Below are 20,951 nucleotides of genomic sequence, written 5' to 3' on the forward strand. Positions count from 1 at the left end.
TTCATCAATGACCTCATCTGGTTCCAAAGCCAGCGATGGACAGTCAGTTCCTTCTTCAAGACTGTCTAATAGGGAGTCCTGTACCTAACTGGTTGACATTGGGCTTCATGTGAATATTTTCAGTTATACTCAGAGCTAATTTTTTACACACTTAATGTTAGTAGAACTTGACTTTTTAATAATTTATTTATTTTTGTAATAACTGCACACCAAATTTTAAAAATAGTAGTGAAGTTAATGTCCTTCTTACTTGACACTTAGCTAACCAGTTCTTTCTTCATGGAAATTACCAACTTTTTGTATGTCCTCCCAGAATTTTTCTGTGCAATACTAATGTGTGTGTGTGTGTGTGTGTGTGTGTGTACACTTTTTAACACACAAATAGGGGCTTAGTATACACCCTGTTCTGAATTTGCTGTTTTCATTTATTCTTTTATATATATTTAGATGACCCAGAAAAGCTTTGGAAAGAAAAATATGATGAATTTGGAAAATAAAAAGAAAACCGTGATGAATTCTGTAATACAGTTGTTGTTACCATGGGAACATTTATTGAATAGATGTTCTGACCCATGGCAGTTCCCCTGCAACATAAAAAATACAACTCACTAAAGAATATTTTTATTTCTAAGAGTTCTTTATTAACAATTTGTTTCCTTGACTGCTGATTCATTGAAGTTGTCTGTGGATAGCTCAGTGTGGCCCTCATTCCAGTTCTTCAGTCCCCATCTGAGTCCTGGTCTTCTCCTACACACTCTTCACAGCCGAGCTCATTTTTTAGGATGGAGTAGGGAAAACAGCAGCCTAGGTTTGCCCCTTCCTGCCTTCCTCTCCCAGTTGAGTCTCTCCCTCAGATATGGACACAGCAGTTGAAAGAAGGTTTGTTTGAGAACTCTTGTGGAATTAGAAGAGTTGGTGCCTTCCCTCAGAAGGCTGACTGGAGCACCAGGGACCCTCGGCCCTCTGGCGCCACGGAAGGGCCTTCTCATGTGCACACACATGACAGCGCTGCTCTGCTGGCTTGGCCCATGGCCTTGGGTCTTCCTTTCTTCTCTTTGTGTCATGCATCCACAGTTCTTCAGTTTCTCCCCCAAGTGGTTTGCAAAGGCACATCTCAGTCAGATTGGTCAGTTTGAAAATGCTCAGATCCTCTCCCTCAGAAACCACTTTGATCTGTATCAAGTGTTTGAGTCAAACACATTCGATCCATGCAAGACCCCTCTGGCCTGCTGAGCCAGACTTTTGGACTCATTTCCCAGAAGTGGGACTCTCCAGGCCTGAGTAGAGAAGGGTTGGTTGACAAGTTTCTAAAGCTACCCAGCTCATCTTTTAAATTTGAATTTTAAAAAAATTCATAAAGGTCAAAAATAGTACAGGTGAGGTCTGTCTGGAAGGCGAATGTGCCCTAAGAGCATCTTTTCTTTTTCCATCAAGCCAAGTGACTTCTCCATCTACAGAGAGATGTGAATTTCTCCTTCAGATTTCTGAGGGAGCTGGAGTCAAATTTCTAGCACTCAATCCTCAGTAGGAGACATTCATTAAAAAAATCTGTTGACTGTAACATGAAGGAAATCAAGACTGAGAGAGAACAAATGCTTTTCTAATTCCGGAATAGGGACCAACACCTAGTACCAGGTGCCCAGATTCCTAGCCCTGGTGCTTGCACCTCAGCTCTGCTGCAGGAGACTCCCCTTCTCTGAATCTGGACCTACACTGGCAGGGAAGTTTGCCCTAAAAACTGACTTTAACAATTTCCCTTTTCTCTTTGCCCCTGCCTTAGGATTACAGCAGTTATATACAGCAAATGGGTGGTGAGAGGGAGCTCCTTCAATCTTTTTCTTTTCTTTTTCTTATAGGCGATCTTTGGCAGCCAGACACTACCTAACTCCAATTTATGGACAATGAATAATGGTGCAGGCTGCAGAATTTCAAGTGCCACAGCTAGTGGCCAGAAGCCAACCACTCTGCCACAGAAAGTGGTGCCACCTCCAAGTTCTTCCTCCTCCCTGGTCCCCAAACCCCCATCTAATCACAAACAAGTGCTCAGAAAGGCCACATCCCAGAGGGCCTCAAAGTAAGTTCACTGTAAACTTTTCAGTTTCTTCTAAGTTATGTCAATGTTAAGCTAATAGTACTTTTAACTTCTGAAACCTTCCATAAAGTACTGAAAACAAGAATACCATCAGGGCTCCGTGGCCCATATCTGTAGTCCCAGCAGCTCTATAGGCTGATGCAGGAGGATCCCAAGTTCAAGGCTAGCCTTGGCAATTTAGCAAGACCTTGTCTCAAAATAAAAAAAGTAAATTAAAAGGGCTAGGATTGTAGCTCAGTGGGGGCACAGGAACACCCGATGGGGAATAGAGACTAACTCTAGACTCAACCATAGCTACGAATTGGAATCACTTGGGAGTAATTAAAGCATGCCAGTGGCTGGGCTGTGCCCCTACACCTTCAGCTTCCCTGGTGAGAAGCTCCACCAGGAGCTTATGGTGAGAGCTCCCTGCACAGTTCAAGGTCATTGCTAACCAACTCTGCTGGCCTTTGGAGCTACAGTCAGTGCCCCAGGTAAGAGTCCCGAACTGTGGGCTTGGAGAAAGGAAATGAAAATTTCTCTCTCTTTGTATCTTCTCTTGCTTGTTCTGCACAATCGGATCATTTCATTTTCATACAAAAGTCAACGCCTTCTTCCCTGCTGATGCTTGTTCATGTTTGGGCACTGGAATGGGAAGATGTAGCATTGAGATTTCATTAATGTCAGTGTTACTTCATTGACATTATTCAACAAACAGGGTAGCGAAAATATTTCTAGTACCATGGGGGGGTCTACCTGTTTTATAATAAAAAACATTTCTGTGCCTGAATTAAATTGTCGTAGGTCATCATCCTCCATTCTGCCTCCAATGCTTTTTTAGCTAGGGAACTAGAAATCGGTGGGTAAATGGTGTTGGTTCTAGCCCTTCTGCAGTTTCAAATCGGGGAACTTCTCAAAGATGTCTGGCACTGACTGGCCTTCCTCGCTTTCACACCTTGAACTTGTGTGCATTTCTCATACTCTCATTAATGCTCCACGTTCGTTTGTCCTTCACAAGCTCAATTTTAGTTGTAGGAAAGAATCGTGGAATAAAGAAAAATGCCTTAGTGTTTCTCCCCCTTGGAGGGTAAATCAAATTCTGGATTTGAATTGAAAACCATCTCTTGTGACTGTTTTAATCATATTGCTGCCATTATTCATCTATCCAACAAATATTTACACAGTGCCTGCTAAGTACAAAGCCCTGCTGTAGGAATAATTGGCATTTTAAGGACTGCAGAACTCTCTGGAGCAGTAGCAAAGGGTAGTAGGAAGGCCGCAGATTGTGGTTGAATGCCAGTGTCAGGATAAAAAGGAAGCTGTGTGTCCTCTCAACAGAGAGAACAGCCGAGCCCTCAAGGTGCAGCCGCAGAGGCAGGCTGCCTGGCTCCCTTCCCCCTCCACACTTGACTGATTGGGCATCTTTGGCAAGATACTTAATCTCTTGGCCTCAGTTTCCCCACTTACAAAATGGGACAATAGGAGTATATGCTTCCTAGATGAGTTGGTAAGTATTAACAGAGCTCCTGCGTGTGAAGCAGTACTGCAGGGCCCGGCTCACATCGCCACCATCACTGCCCTGCAGGTCCCAGAGCCACAGCTGAAGCAGCGGGTCAGAAGTGCACGTCGAATCTGCCAGTGTGCTCTTCGTGCATCCTCTCCTTATTGCTCCTGCCCCCAGAGGGCCCTGGGTGGCCTGTGTGGCCTGCTGGCCTGCTATGGAAAGGAGGCTTAGGCAGCGGCTGACATCTGAAGGCACTGTCACTGCCTCCAGCCCCGCCCCCGCTCACAGGAGAGCTCTTCAGCCTCCCGAGGTGAAATCGCAGCTCTCTGGACAAACTTTGCTTTTCTGCATTTTTGTGGTTTCTTCTCTGTGACAGGCAGGAGTGTGGGAAAACCGGAAACAGCTCAGCATCAAAAATGCACCGAAGTGGGGAAAAGCAAAGATTTCTTCAGAATTTAAGAAATATAATTCAAGTATCAAAAGGCATGCTGTGAGGCAGTGTTCCAGGAAATAGTTTCCAATTTGCCTTTAAAACTCCAGCACAAGTCGGTAAGGCTGTTAGCTCCAACGGAGACCTTAATGTCCTCTCACTTACATGTGAAGTGTCGTGAAGGCCCCACCAATATTTTCAAATATTCTTTGACTTTCAGGAAAAAAAGAAGTTTTCTATCTGCATTGACTCAATGAAAAACTCCCTTTATGAAATATTCAGATAAAAAATTTTTAAATAAACTTTATATTAATTTTACGTTTACAGGAAAGTTGTAAGAACAGTAGAGTTCCCAGGCGCCCCTCACCTAATTTTTCACATTGTTAACGTCTTGCGTTAGCGTGGGACATTTGAAGCCTACCATACTAGGAAACTGTCATTGGTACATTACTATGAAGTGAACTTCATTTATTATTTGGATCAATGAAGTGATTTTTAATCTAGAGAAACTTTCCATGGCTCCTGAAATCAGGATACTTAATCTCAGTTTACATATTCTTCTTGTTCTATAGTAATTCTTATTCCTAGCCAGCATAACAATTTAGCTAACATCTCTGTGACTCTGTTTCCTATTTTAAAAGTGGAATAATAGTAGTACACACTTCTTAGGGTCATTAAGAAAAATAAATAAATTAATGAGTATCAAGTACAAATACAGTGCTTGGCACATAATATGTGTTAAATAAGTTTTAGGTATTAGTATGTTTAATATCAAAATGGCATTTCAAGAAATTTTCTTGTAATTCTTTACTTCTTATAAGATGTGTTGCTTCATTTGCTTGGATCTTATTATTGCCTTTATCCTGCTCTGTTCAGATTTATCAGGAACTTCAGTTATGACTGGTGGTACTGAGTCACACTCAGGAATGCCTTAGTTGCCCCAGGAGACACAACTAATGAGAAGTTGTAATGAGCTCTGGACCACGCCAAGCCCTGTGTTTTTGGGTTGAACTTCAGACTTCTCCTAACACGGAAGTTGGCATTAGACAGATATAGAAGCAATTTCCAAGAGCATCAGAGTTTCCACATCTTAGAGGGTTGAGTTTGGAGAACAATAGGACATAAAAGATGGAATGTCACTTGAATTTTGTGCAAAGGGAGTTGAGACTCAGAACAGTGGGGTCTTATTTCTTTATGATAATATTCAAGTCACTTTCTCTCTAAAGGTTTCATTTTCCCGACTGTAAAACAAAAACCACTGTCCCTGCTCAATAATCAGCCAAAATAACTTGTTTTCTGTCGATTCCATTCATGACCTTTGAGAGCACATTTGTCTCTTAATACTGTTGCTTCGTGGCCATTTTCCTCACCTCTTCTTAGCCCAGAAGTTCTTCTTATTGTTCTCAAATTTGTAATTCTTTTAGGTGTGCTCATTTGTCGATTCTGAGAAGAGAATGCTTTGGATTCTCTTTTCCTCCTCCCTCTCCGTCCTTCTTTTTTCCTTTTTTAGCCATTTCCATAGTGCCAGCAGCCTGGCTCAGGTTTCCTCTATAATGTTTGCAGCACTTCATAGTGTAGAAGCCACCTCAGTCCTCCTTTCAAAACTCTCTGGTGTTTCCTCCAAGTAGTCAGCTGCACTAATTAGGATGACAGCCTGTGTGCACCTAACTCCCTCCTCCTCCACAGAAGTGACCTTTTTTCTCAGAACTGGAATCATACATCGTACTATCCAGGAAATGTGGAGAAAGAAATCTGAGGACATTGAAGTTTGCTGGGCAAAACTCAGACTAGAGACGAAGTTGAAGGGCCAGGTCAAGGCTGTTGTAACTTGGAGGCTTCCCCAAAGAAAGGAAACTGTTTAAGAATCACTGACTAGGGCTGGGGGTTCGGCTCTGTTGGTAGTGTGTGTGCTTAGCATGGGCAAGTCCCTGGCTTCAAGTCGTAGCACAAACAAAAGAGGAAAAAGAAAAGATAAAAGGAACTCAGACTGAATGACAGTGCTTGCTTTGTGGAGCTTGGATTGCCTTTTCTCGCCCACATCTTAGCTTCTGCAGGGAGCTCTCAGTGGAAATGGAAGCTAACCGAGCTCTGTGTCAGCACCCAGGACAGTGGTGTTTGTCAAAGGCCACCAGGGATTAGGAGGGAGGAAAGCATCAAGAGCTGCACAGCCCAAGAAAACCAAATACCAATTAATGGGACCTGAACCTTTGTTAAAAGCAGCATTATGGGGGACAGATGCTCAGAGGCTGCTGTCACAGGATAGACCAATAAGCATCAGGTGAATATCGCTGTGTGTTACGTCTTCTGACACATGAGTCATTAAACTAGGGCAAAGTACTCAGGAGTCATAGTGGTCCAAAAGTTGTTGGTGAGAGCATAGAAGATGCCATACTGTAGTTTAACCTTGTCTGTCAGCCTTTTAGTCTTTTATGATGTGTTGTTTGAAGAAATGTGGTTGAATCTATGGCATATCCATCCTTAGATACAGGGTTCTCTAACTTACACATTTCTAAGATGTGTAATTATAAAACTTCCATGCTGGAAGGTAAAGGAATCAGGAGGCACAGTTTGGGGACAGGTGGTCAATGACTGAGCCCAAACTGTCATTCACACCACCTATTATGCTAATTTCAGACTCTTCCCAGTAGACTACTGCTTTCAAAAGTCCCTACCAATCTACTCCAATCCATCTGTACAGCAAATGGCAGATTAATTATCCTAAAACATTGCTTTTGGAAAAATATAAAGTAAGCAGTTAGGAACTTACTCCTCTCTCTTCACATACAAATTTCACCACGTAAATGACCAATGAAGTAGTCAAAAGAAGGGAGAATTAGTGTCACTCTCGAGCCGGAAGGATTGGGGGAATTCCTGTTATGTGTTACACAGGAAGGACTGGGTTAAATGGAGGGCTTTTATGCAGCAGCTTCCTGTGAGAGCACAGTCTGGGAAATGAGTGGGAGATCTGGAGTACCCCAGACAACAGCTTCTCACTCCAAGGGGCAAGGCTGGGACCAGGGAGGCGGTGAGCACCTGTCAGGAGGCTGCCACTCTGATCCTTTCTTTCCTCTACTGCTCTCCCATGTGGACCTCAGTGATGGCAGTAGGATGGCTTATGGTTTGCTTTTGGTGTGGACAGTAACATCAGAGAGATGGGTACTGGCCACCACTTCTAAGCCACAGTTGCCAAGGGTTGTGTATGGGTCAGTAGGGTGGAGAGGTACGTGAGGGTCATGGAATGATGGATCTTCCTCTAGTGATTCATATTTGTGTCATTTAAGTTAAACTCTTCTCATCCCTGCCTGCTGAGATGTTAAAATGGTTGTTGAACTGGCAATATACTTGCTGGATATTTCCTATCCCTTGCTTACCTTCTTATCTGAGTATGAAAATCTCTCTTTAAAAGATTTAGGCAGTCATGTTAAGCGAAATAAGTCAAACTCAGAAGGCCAAGGGTCAGGTTTTCTCACATATGTGGAAGTTAGAGAGGAAAAAGGAAAAGAAAGGTGAGGATGGATCTCCTAAAAATCAAGGAGCTAGATCAGGAGAGGAGAAGGACCAAAGGGCGGAAGGCGGGGAAAGAGTGGAGAAGCAGTCAGTGAAAGATTGCTGAAATATAATATTATAATTGGTCAAATTGTATTGTTATATTGTATGTATGTATGAATACATAATAACAAATCTTTTCAATATGTACAACTATAATACACCAATAAAAGTGCAGAAAAAAGAAAAAAAGATTTGGGCAGGAATTTATACTACTTTTTATAGAATCCATATCAGTTTCTCCATAAATGTAGGTTCATAATGGCAAATTTAGACTTTCTTCTCTAAGGATGAACAGATATTGAAGAATCTTGAAAGATCAAAAGAAGGCTTCATGGAGAAGATTCAGAGGTTCTGCCAACCTCTGAAATAACTTAAGAAATAAAATAACATTTTAGGAAATACTTAACTTGTATTCTTAATAGAATTTAAGAGTACAGTATCTCATGTGCAGAGCTAACAAAACTATCAGATAGAAAGTACTAGCAGTCTGGGACCAGGAAGGATTTTGTCGAGATAACTGCCTCCGTGAAAATATTGAGTCAAAGAAAACTAATAGCAACTGAACACTCAGAACATTGAACCTGTGAAATAAAGGACAAATGTCAAAAATTCCAAGGAAAAATATACAAAAGTAAAAATGATGAGAGAAAAGATAGATTCAGCCTAAATAACTGACTTTCAAAAAGAGATGTGTAGTCACTAGTCTAGGCAAATTAGACCCAATACAAGGACAGAAAGGGGTTCGAACAATGTAATTAATAAATTAATCGATGCCTGACTTTGTATCCTACATGCTCCCATGGAATAGGTTTTAAGACTGAAACTTTTCAATTAAATCCTCAAAAAGAAGAAATTATAGAAAGCATAATTCTCTGAATATTAATTCCCAAATAATTTGAGAATTTTAAAACATTCTTTTAAATAACTTACATCAAAATCAAGACAGGATGAAGATTTGAACCTATATTTTCTTCTAGCAGCTGCACGTTCTCTGTTCTAGTGCCTGTCTTTGATCCACAGTGAGTTGAGTGTCGTGCTGGGTTAGAGATAAAGGTTTAATTTCATTTTGTTACATGTGGCTTTCCATTTTTCCTAGCACCATTTGTTGAATAAGCTCTCTTTTCTACAGTGAATGTTTTTGGCACCTATGTCTAGTATGAGGCAGCTAACTGTATTTATGTGGATTTGTCTCTGTGTCTTCTATTCTGTACCATTGGTCTACATGTCTGTTTTGGTACCAATACCATGCTATTTTTATTACTATAGCTCTGTGGTATAGTTTGAGGTCTGGTATTGTGATTCCTCCTGCTTCACTCTTCTTTCTAAGGATTGCTTTGGCTATTCTGGGGCTCTTATTTTTCCAAATGAATTTCATGATTGCTTTTTCTAGTTCTATGAAAAATGTCATTGGGATTTTAATACAAATTGCATTAAATTTGTATAATGCTTTTGGTAGTATACCATTTACAACTAATTAGAACAAATAAAAATAAAAATTTTTAAAAATCAAGACACACTATATTGAAAGTAAAAATCGTAGTTGGCCCTGGTGGTAATACCTGTATTCCTAGCAGTTATGGAGGCTGAGATGGGAAGATCACAAGATCAAGGTCAGCCTCAGCAACCCAGCAAGGCCCTAAACAAGTTGGCAAGACCCTGCCTCAAAATAAAAAAACAAAAAGGGCTGGGAATGTGGCTCAGTGGTTAAGAGCCCTTGGTATCAACTCCTGTACCAAAAAGAAAAAAAAAAAAGAATTGTACATACCAAAATTTATATTCAAAATGTAATCAAAGACGTATCCAAAGGTAAATTCATAACCTTAGTCATTTTTTTGTTAAGATATAGAAAGGTTGAAATGAACCAAGATGCAAATGGCAGATTGGTTTCAACAGAGTGACTGACTGCAGCTGATGGCCCAGGGTGTCATGTTGGAAGGAACTGTGAGAACCTTTCTGATCTCAGCAAGAAAGGGAACTTTAAGAGATTAGTCAGGGAGATGAGAGGAGAGTGGTGAGTGCGCATGCCACACACCGCCACACCTTAACCAAGCCTTCATCTCATACATTTAAACAAGGGACAATGATATGAAGCTAAGGAAACAGGCAAAAAGAAAAAAAGAAAAGAAAAAAAAAACAGGCAAAAAGAAATCAAGGCAAATGCAACATTAAGTGACGAGCAAGCAAAGCCTCATTGGGTTTGGGGCACGAGGACAGGGAAGGAGAAAATAAGCATACCTCTGGCCAGAAAAACACAAGAATTAAAAACGAGGAAAAAAATCTTCAAAAGTGAGTATAGAGAAGATTGAAAAATTATGAGAACACTGTGCACAACTATATGCCACTAAATTTTAAAACCTGGATGAAAGACTGCAAGTATTGAAACTGGCTGTTCTTGAAGGAAAAACAAACTTCAGTAGATTAAGGTGGAAGTTTTAAAATTATCCAAATTGGTTCTTTAAAAAAAAAAAAAAAGAGGTAGGATACATGAGTCAGCCTAGGCCACAATTTTTAAATATCATCTCTGAAATAGTACTTCAACCTTTTTTAATTTTCGGAGGTCTCCAGAGAGCCTGCCAGGTAATTTGCCCCGTGCTTCCCATTCTTGGTTCCTGCGTGCTCATGTCACCTCCCCAGCACAGTTCCCTCAGCCCTCTTGAACCTGAGTTCTGCCTTTTTGTTCAGGATTGGGATTTAGTCTATTTTGATCATCTCTCCCAATTGCTTCTGTGCTGATTCTCCATTTACCTCCTTGCTTGGTTTCTCCTCTCCAAATGTTCTGTATCCGCTGTCTCCTTAAGGACAGATGGCTGGATTCACCCTCTCGTCATACACACTCACGTCCACATAGACTGTGCCTGTGCTTTACAGTGCTCCAGGTGCTGGTGATAACATCCATTGACGAGGCACACAGATCTCTGCTTTCAGAAAACTTACTTTTGAGAGAAAGGAGATAAGTTCAACCCCCCATTCATGACATAGCTTATATTTATCACAAATTTTCAATAAATGGCAGGGGTGGTAATAGAGATGGAAATGGTTCTGGTAGAAGAGATGATGGCAGAGGCAGAGGTGGGGGGGACAGCAGCAGTGACAGCATTTTGAATCAAAGTATATACTTCAAGGATGAATAAAAATAATTTATTTATACTATATAGAGTAGCATCTGGGAGGCAGTAGAACACAGTTGTTAATCACCCAGAATTTGAAATTCTGTCTCTTTTATTTAATTGACTTATCTGGAGATAATATTTAAGCTTTTGTTTCATTGCCTGTTAAATATCACAGTGGTACATGCTGTAATCCCAGAGGCTTTGGAGGCTGAGGCAGGAGTATCTCAAGTTCATGACCAGCCTCAGCTGCTCTTAGAAAGACCCTGTCTCAAAAACAAAAAGGACCGGGGATGTGACTCAGTGTTTTCAAGCAAAGCACCTCTGGGTTTAATCCCTAGTACTAAATAAATAAATAAATAAATAAACACACACACACACACACACACACACACACACATATAAGTATATATGTATAAATAGATACATACTTTATATATCATACATTTATATGTAGTATGTATGTATATAGATCCTACATCTTAGGGTTGTTCTTAGGATTAAATGAAATAGTGTGTTTCCCTTCCATTTATGTCCAATACATGGTATTGGTGGACTTGAAAGTTCTGCTGATGCTATTGTTCTCTATTAAAAGAAATCAGAATTGGGTGCTGTGGTGCACACCTATAGTCCCAGAACTGGGGAGGCTGAGGCAGGAGGATTACAGGTTCAAGGTCAGCCTCAGCAACTTAGCAAGACTCAAATCAACTTAGTGAGGCCCTAACCAACTTAGTAAGACCCTGTCTCAAAATAAAAAAAAAATAAAAAGGACTAGGTATATAGCTCAGTGATAATACACCCTTGAGTTCTATTACCAATATCCACCACCAAAAAAGAGAAAAGTTTAAAAAAAAAATCACATTTTTGTTGTACTACAAAGAATTATGCAGCCCCAAATGTTAGGATGCCGGGAGACTGCGGACCTAGAGAGTCAGGAAACAATGAGGCAGCCTCGCATCAGAACTGGGTTTCTAATTACCACTGAGGCAAGGCCTCCATAATGCCACTACAAAACCTGATTCTGGACTGGGGTAATATTTGGAAGCAACACTAAAATCTTCAGCGGGAAGAATAAGCGAATAGGAAGAATCAGGTGATTCCTATTCAAAATAAGCAGGTTGGGGATGTAGCTCAGTGATAGCATGTGTGAGGCCCAAGTTCAGTCTCCAGCACTATAAAAACAAACAAAATGAGCCTGCAGCCCCAAATTCCAAACGTGAATAAATGTCATACTAAAAATGATGACCGACAAAATCAATGGCTGGAATATTCCTTAGATAAGTCAATGTTTATGAATAGTCAGACATGTTATGTCATGTGTCTCATAGGAGTAACTTGTGGATCGTGGCATGTGTCTCTGATGGGACTATCAGAATACATAGATAAGCAATACTTGAAAATGTCATAACAGGATTTTCCAGAATTGAAGAATACATGAATCCTCAGCTAAAAACATTCATGGACCCAAAATCAGTACACCTCCAGACACATCCAGAGTGAAACTTCAGAACATTAAGCATAAAGAGAAGTCTTGGGTGGGGGCATAGTTCAGGGTAGAGTGCTTGCCTTGCATGCTTAATGGCCTGGGTTCAATCCAGGCCATTAAGGGGAGGAAATGATAAGTCTTAAAGACTTCTTGAGAAGCCAATAGAGTGGCGCATGTCTGTAATCCCAACTATTCAGGAGGCTGAGGCAGGAAGATCACAAATTCAAGACCAGACTCTAGAGCTCAACAAAAGGACAATCCCTATTACTGCAAAAAATGAAATAAACAAATAAATAAAGTCCACCTGAGAGAAAATTTGCAAAGCAGCACAGAGTTCCACATTCTTAACAATAGTAGTTGCTGGAATACAATGGCTAATGCCTTCAAAATACTGAGGTAAAGTGATTTTTCAGTCTAGAATTTCACACATAGCCAACTTCTCAAGTGAAGGCAAAATAAAAATTATTTGAGCTGAAGATGCTTTTTTTTTTTTTGAGTTGTTCAGTCTCTGTCAATACTACACATGATCTTCACTAAGATAATCTAAGTAATAAAGACTATCAGGTAAAAGTGAACTCAGAAGTATTGGATAACAAGAAACAGAAATGTAACAAGTTTTTAAAATGTCAGTAAATGTTAACAACTATGAAAATCATCAGTTTTTAAAAAGCTGTAATATCAACAAAGGCAGGAGTATTCAGGGGTAGTTGATGTATAGCAGGGTCTGTGCAAAGTTCAAGGGCAGAACAGGAATATTGAATGACTTTGCACTTTATTAAGGGAAAAAATAATGAAATAATTGATATACAAGCTATAGCTTTCAACCCGACAGTGAGGAAAGGGAAATGTAGAAATTCTGTGAATCCAGGGGAAGGAGGCAAAGAGAAAGAAACAAAAGAAAAGCATGGTAAAGAGAAAAAGAAATTAGTAGTAGAAATATATGAACTGTCACCATAAATACTAACAGGTTGCTCCTTTTTAAAAATCTCAGTTATAGGCTGCTTAAAAGAGACATACCTAAAGTTAGATCTCACAAGAGGATAGAAAACAAAGGATTGGAGAAATACAAACCACAAAATACTAATTAGAAGGAAAACTAGCACAGTAATATTAATATTAAATAAAATAGAATTCAGCAAAAGGCACTAGGAGGGATAAAGAAAAGTGCTTATATGCACTTAATATCATAAATTCAAAATATCCTAAGTCAAAAACTGACACACGGGGCTGGGGAGATAGCTCAGCTGGTAGAGTGCTTGCCTCATAAGCACAAGGCCCTGAGTTCGATCCCCAGTACCGCAAAAAAAAAAAAAAAAAAAAAAAAAAAACTGACACACAAGGAGCAATTGGCAAATCATCAGTCAGTGGGTGACTTATTTAAATCTACTTCTATCAGTAACTGACAGGTAATTCAGACAAGTGCTACTGAGCGTTTGGACATTTGAAATGCAGAATTGGCTTTTAATTTTTTTGGCCATCACTCATAATAAGAAAAACCACATTTAATATGCAATCCAGTAAAAATACCTACGTGTATGTGCATGTGAAATAAAGCAGTGTTTCCTATTCATGCTTTAGATGCTGATTGTGAGTGCCTAAATTGATTTTATACCCCTCTTATGAGGCACAGCTCACAGTCCAACATTGAGAGCTATGTACAGACTCCTGCACCCAAAAGGGGAGAATATGTATTCTTTTTTTTTCTTTCTTTTTTTTATTGTTTGTTCTATTTAGTTATACATGAAAGCAGAATGCATTTTGATTCTTTGCACACAAATGGGGTACAACTTTATCATTTCTCTGGTTGTACACAATGTAGAGTCACGTCATTTGTGTAATCTTACATGTACACAGGGTAATGATGTTGTCTCATTCCACCATCTTTCCTTCTCCTGTTCTTTTCAATTAAACATGAAACATTTACAAAAATTCAGCACATACTGCATCACAAGTGAAAGCTCTGTACATTTCAAAATATCAGTATCAAACAGTTCACTCTTCAAGCAAAATTTACTTAAATTTGAAATAATATAATAGATGATTTTTTAAGACAGAGAAGTTGAGAAACTTCATGAAATAAAGTACTACCTTTAGAGATAATCACAGTGAAAATTATAAAATAACTAGAACAGAAGGTCTGTGAAAGTACTATGTATCAAATTTGTGGGCTAGCCAAAACAATCCTCGAAAGTAAACTTTTTAATCTTAAATACATTTATTTAAAAAGGCAAGAAAGATTGAACATTCGTGAGTTAATTATTTAATTTGAAGATCTATAAAAGGACAACAGAATAAACTAAAGAAAATAAAGGAAAAAACTACAGAAATGGCCGAGAACATCCTGGCACATGGTGGAACTTGAGAGAACAGCCCCTTAAACCTTGTCGGTACATGGTAGGTATTTATTAAACACCTGTTGAAGGAATGAATGAAACTGACAACAAGCAACAGAGAGTATTGCCTCTGGAAAGATTAACTAACAAGAAGAAAAGGCCCACATACATAATTTCAGGAACAAAAAGAAATGTAACCAAAAATGCAATGGGATGGATAGTGTGTTGTGTATTTATAAAACAGAGTTTTATCTACCAGGTCTCCACTTAATGTTTCTGGAATTGGTTTTGAAACCAGACCTGAGTTAATAATGTTCCAATGGTTATTTTCTAAGGATTAGCATGTTGGTTGCTTTTTCCGATGCACATAGAATCCCTGGACTGATAGAAAAGAGGAAGAGATTCATGTACCTGTGTGCATGCAGGTGCTTAGGAAGGAAAGGTGGATGATACTTAATCAGTAAGCAGACATTTGCCAAGAAAAGTCAGAGTGTTCCCTTTCTGGACATTTGTTTCTTAAGTATACCTTGCACCCTTGGTATTCCTTCTCTCCTTTGGGAATTGAAGGAGGCTGGTTGTCACCAGTATTTTATAAAAGTGACGATGTTCAGTGATATTGTTTTGGAACCAACACAAATGCAGTTCTGTTCCACCTCAGCCCTGGCAAGGCCAGCATTTCTACCTCTGCTCTTCCTGTACAATTGCGCCTTTTCCTTTTGTGGTCTTTCCGTCCACAGAAAGGTCATCTCTGGTGTGGTGGCATGAATCCAAGATAAACTTTTACTAAGCCATTGAAATAGAAAACTAGTACCCTGGGTTAGAGATGAGGAAAGCCTCAAAAAGAGCGCAAAGAGAAACCGCACAGCCCCAAACCACAGGCAACCTGGCGAGGTCATGAACAAGCCAGCCCTTAAAGAAAGTGTTTCGCTTTCAGAAAGTTTCCACAGATCAAAATAGTGGGCAGAGAAGAAACAGAGGAAACCACAAATAGAGGAAATGAAGATGCACAGAAAAGCACATCAGAAGCCTTACCGGCAAAATGGATCATGGGGCTATTGTTCCTTGCACCCTCCTGGCCTGGCTGCTTCGGCTGTTGTATAGATGGGCTCTGTGGTGTGACCCTGGTACCAGCTGTTCAAATGGCTTGTGTTCTCTAAGTGGAGACTTTCACCAGAAGAAATCTTCCAAAATGATAAATGCAGGCAATATTTCACTATAGGGTTATTATTTGTTTGTAATGTATTGTTGAATAATTTCTTTGAAGAACCAGAAAAACTGCTCTCTCATGGTAGGAATAATGCCTATTTCAGGCACTTTTCTTAGACTTTAGAAAATTGGAAAGGCAGGAGTAGATAGGCATGGAGCCAATGAATCAAATTCTGGGCTAGGATGTGTATATTTAATATTTAAGGGAACTGTAGATTCTGGCTGCCAGCCAGGCCCAAAAAAACGTGCACCTTAGTTGAAAGGCGTGCGTCAGTAGTAAAGGAGGTTTTCAGATTCTTTGTTGCTGCTACACACGGACACATTTCTTGTTATAGTTCTTAAGTGGCTAAGTGAATCAGACAGCTTGCCCTTAAGCAGTTTTTAAAAATCATGGGCAGAGAAGGACCTGAATTAAGTCCATTACCATAGCCCAGGTGCTGTGGGCACATCACCCTAACCTTTGACTGCATCTAACACTTGTCCCTCTCCCAGACACCCGTTCCATTTCCAGGAAGGACTCCTAAAGGCTAGGTACTCACATCTCGTGTTCTTCTTGGGTGTGATTTCAAGTTAATATCACTTTTCAGTATCTCTGCCTGTAGAACTCTGGATACTTTTATAATTCCAGTTTTTCTGAGTTCACTTTTAGCCCCTTTTTCATAGCCCACGAGTGCCGTGATCAGGACGCATCAGGTAATGAATACCACCACATTAAATACTCGTTTAATTTTGTGCAACTACTCCAGGAGAAGGGCAATTATAATCTCTGTAAAGTGGCTGATTCCACGTGATATTCCACACAAGTTAGGACAGGAGATGCGCTGTCCTCCGGTCAACTCCTGTCCGCCTTTCCCTACTGCCGTTCTCGAGCACAAAGATAAATATCTTATACAGCATGGCCCCTGAAGGCCAGACACCAATTTCCTTTAGTGCCCAGTGCCTCAGTGATTTGTTCTCTTGTTGGCAGAGAAAAATATGTATGTATTAGATTTATAAAGAGAGAGAGTGTCAATCAAATGAGGCCTCTCTTCCTGTCAGATTATAAGAGTAATTTTGACTACGAGCTTTCTGTCTTGTAGTTTGATTTTAATAGCAAATTGCTGTTAACGTCCGAGTTTGGAAGGTGGTCATTCTCCTACAGTTTAGCATTAATATTTCATACATTGGAATCAGTGAGTCATCTGGTTGGATATTTCTGTGTGTAGAGGCTTATCGTGATAGCAGAACACTATCGATATTAGCATAAAAATGGAAGCACTGGTAATAGTTCACGTTTGTTTAGTCCTTACACCTGTCACTGCGCTAGGATGTGTTTCCTATTCACCATCTTGTGGTATCCTCTAGAACCCTATGAGGTAGTCCTGTTATACTATTAGTAAGGGACCAAAAGACAATCCAAGAAATAGATCCATACCTTCCCTTGGAAATCTGTTCTGAAAAACAGGTGTACCCAGGAAAACAGTGAAGAGTCATTGTAGTCACGTGCAAAGTAATATACCAGTTCCAAAAAAGCCTGCTTCAGACATTCTCATATAGGAGGGGTTGTCCAGAAGTCAGAGTGAATTTTCCCAAGGAAATGATATTATCACAGCAAAGGCATCTTTACAGTACTGTGCATGAAGCAGTAACAACAGACCTAAACCATCTTTGGGCACATTACCCTGCCAAGCAGGGAATTCTGTTTGAAGCAATAGAATCAAACCAGACACGGTGGCTTACACCTGCAGTCCCAGATATTTCAGGAGGCTGAGATAGAGGATCCCAAGTTCAAGGCCAGCCTGGACAACTTAGTGAGACCCTGTCTCAAGAAGGAGGAGGTAGGTGCTGGGGAGATAGCTCAGTGGTAGTGCCCCTGGGTGCAATCCCCAGAAGAAGAAAGAAACAATAGAATCATTGGATTCAACTTCTGACTCTGCGCTTCTCAAGGCCTGGGATGGGAGCTTATGGGAGGAAGGAGGATGAAGGAGGGAGCAGACCCGGGCCAGGAGATCTTAGGTGAGGAGAGGATGAAGCCTGTGAAGGTGACGAATGGGTTGGGAGTTCCAGAGAGGAGAGAGAAGGCTAGAGAGTTTGAGGACCCTCGAGTCTCCTCTCCTCAGGCAGCTGCCTGTTCACTGCCTGTTTCTGCTATTGAACCAGGGAGTTTGCGGCCTGCTTCTCTCTTTTTCCTGCTAACATGCTTCCTCTGTGAAACAGACAGGTCCCTGGCTTTCCCTCAAAGCATGGGGGAAAACCAGCACAGCAGCCCTGAGGGACTTGAACTTCCACACAGGAAAGAGCCCATCCTAGGCCCTCCGGGGCTTTCCCTTTTTCTCTGGGACCTGGAAGTAAATGTCAGTCAGCAGGTGCTTTGGGTGGTTTGTGGGCCTATATGGGGCTAAAGTAAAATGCTTGAGCATTTCAGATGTAGCTCAAGGGGAGGCTCCTGGGAGAAGGCAGAAACCCTCTGCTTCTCTCCTCCCTCTTCAGTTCCCCCTTCCTCCAAGTAACTGTTAGGTGCCGACAATGGAGACACCTGGGCCCCGGATTTCTGCTTGCCAGAGGGAAGGGCCACAAGCCAGCATGATCTTCCACAGTCAGTGGGCTGTGTCCTCAAAGGGCATGTCTCTTTCAGGGGTGTAGGGGCCACCTGGTCACCTAAAACCCTACCCACCTCTCCAAAGCACCGCTCTTAGCTGTTTTCTCTTTGCCTAGTCACTGGTGCCTCCCCAACTTTGCTGGAGATAGGAATCCCCTGTGGTGCTATGAAAAGCCTAAGTTCTCAGACCCAGTCCCAGACCCACCCAGTCAGTGTCTCCAAAGGAAGAACCTGGAAAGCAAGTAACTCCAGTTAATTTCTGTTGAAGTTTTGGCAAAAACTGCCTGCCCCCCCCCCCCCAATCCAACATACACACACCTTCGTCTGGTTCCAGGACACTCTAGGCCCCTTGCTGGCTCAGAAACCTGGTCTGTGCTTCACAGGAAGCTCTTTCCTGCCCCCTGCTCTGGACTGGTGCCTTCTTCTCATAACATCTTGACTTAACTGAAGTGTGATTCCCTCAGAAAGACCCTCCTGGACCTCTCTCCTCGCTGTTCGGATTGCGCTGTCCTGGGTCATTCTCTCCTAACTTCCTGTGCTTTTTCTCCTTAGCGTTTGTCCCACGGTTTGTGACGTACATTTGCTTTAATGTCTGTCCCTCCCCCACTCCTAGTACCAAACACAGGGAGTGCTTCATATTTTTTATGTGAATGAATGAAGTGGGAAAATGATGTTGGAAGAGGCAAAATTGGATTGAGTGTTGCTTCACCAACGACAAAAACAGAGAGCCTGGCTCTGTGATCCCAGTGGAGGCTGAGGCAGGAGGACTGAGAGTTCAAAGCAAGCTTCTTAGTGAGGTCCTAAAGCAATTCAGCGAGACTCTGTCCCTAAATGAAATATATACATGATAAAAAGAATTGGGGATGTGACTCAAAAAAAAAAAACAAGAGATGAGTATTTTGACCTCCCAGGTAAAACTTGAACATGTCAACTAAAAATCAAGGCAGGGCCCACCACATAAATGCATTTATGAGCACAATGAGTCAGATTCCTTCAAAAAACACGTATCAAATATCTGATAAATGCAAAGTGCAGCATGAGAAAGCTGTAGATACAAAAGTGCTAGTTAAATCTGGGTCTTTATGGAGCTTAATTCTAGTGTGGGTGACAGATACGGAACAACTCTTTACATAATTCATGATTATAATTTTAATAAATGTAGTGAAAGAATTCCAGAGACCTGTAAGAGCCCCAGGGAGATCGGACATGAGTGCCGGCGTCACAGCAGCCATAGAGTTTCTGAGACATGTAGCTGAGGGTCCTCTGTGCAGAGAACCAATGACACCGTGTCCGGCTTCCCGTCAGAGTTGGTGTGAGCAGAGGTGTGCTGTATGATATTTGGTCACTCTCAGCACAGTTGACATTTTGTATCAGGTAATTCTTTGCTTGGGTGCTTCCCGTGTCCTGCAAGGTGCTTGGCAGCATCCCTGGCCCCTTCTCACTAGCTGCTGGTAGCACCACAGATACCTTGACATTGCCACATGATCGTTCTAATTAGATGACATTTGAACAAAGTCTTGAAAGAAGCAAAGGAATGAGCTGCATGAGAGGGAGCACCAAGAGCAAGAGGCAGAGCCACTGGTTGGTTCGTACTTGACCTCGCCTTCCGGTCTGCGGGTCTGACCCAGCTCCTTTGTGTTTCAGAGGGGCCTCCGCCGAAGGGCAGCTGAACGGACTCCAGAGCAGCCTTAACTCTGCAGCCTTTATGCCCATCACCAGCTCCACAGGTCAGTGATCAGCCCCCCTTCAGTAGGTGGGGCAGCAGGAAGGTGGCAGCTTGGCATGTTCTCTCTTTTGCTTCTGACTGGAGCTCCAGTTTCAAATAACAAAGTGCCCAGACTCCTAACGGATTGGCAGCCTAGCATTTTTGTTATGTCCTCCTTTAAAATTGTTCAGCAGCCTAGACAGTTTTTGGGAAAATTTTGGAAATTTTGGTAGGATGCTATTGGATTTGCATTTAGCAAAAATGCCCTATATTTAACTATTACTATTTCTCACTTAATCCTCACAACAGTCCATGAGGTGGACCTTCTTGTCCCCTGAACATGAGGAATGTGAAGCTCAGAGACTTTAGGGGCTTGAGGGAGGTCACATGTGGATCCAGAGCATATATGTAAGTTAAGCAGTGGTTGTCCAGGGTTAGTGTTCTATGAATAATAATTCGTAAAAACACACTAAGTAGACAGAAAATTGGATGAAATCACTTTGATTCGATTCATCAACTCTTGATTATTGAGCACCTGCCATGGAGAAGGTAACTTGCTGGGCCCTGAGGGACAGGGTGAAGGACACAGTGTCCACTCTGGGAACGATAGACTCAAGGAGATAGAAACATCCTCAGGGACTGTGCTGCAGGTAATCTCATGGGTCTTTTTGAGTACTAGGGGCACATGGACAACTTTGAATAAGCATTTGCTATGTGCCGGGCTCAGTTGTGAATGCTTTATGGGTCTTAACTCATTTGTTCACTGAACAGGCATGTGGTGTAGGAACTATATTCTGCATTTTATGACTGAAGAAATAAAAGCACAGATTATGAAATGTGTCAAAAGTTAGAGCTAGTTAGTGACGGGGCAGTGTTTGAACCCAAGGAGTGGCCCACATCTTTTGGAATTGGGGAGTAAACATCCAAGCCAAGACTTGAATGTGGATAGGTCAGTCAGGAGAGGGATGGAGGTCCAGGAAGA

General features: G+C 41.4%; 1 protein-coding gene across 19 annotated transcripts in view; it reads left to right on the forward strand.

The window, feature by feature from the left end:
• Ttll5 (tubulin tyrosine ligase like 5) overlaps nt 1-20,951 on the forward strand; it is a 266,244-nt gene that overhangs the window by 207,222 nt on the left and 38,071 nt on the right. For 14 of the 19 annotated variants that reach the window (XM_047540818.1, XM_047540821.1, XM_047540823.1 and 11 more), the window contains 2 exons: nt 1,857-2,074; nt 19,909-19,991. In XM_047540818.1, the coding sequence (XP_047396774.1) occupies nt 1,857-2,074; nt 19,909-19,991 (301 nt within the window). Of the gene's footprint in view, nt 1-1,856; nt 2,079-19,908; nt 19,992-20,951 lie in introns of those variants that run through there. The other 5 variants (XR_007107155.1, XM_047540832.1, XM_047540831.1 and 2 more) reach the window with 3 other exon arrangements.

This window comes from Sciurus carolinensis, chromosome 2 (assembly GCF_902686445.1).
Source record: "Sciurus carolinensis chromosome 2, mSciCar1.2, whole genome shotgun sequence".
Lineage (NCBI taxonomy): Eukaryota > Metazoa > Chordata > Mammalia > Rodentia > Sciuridae > Sciurus > Sciurus carolinensis.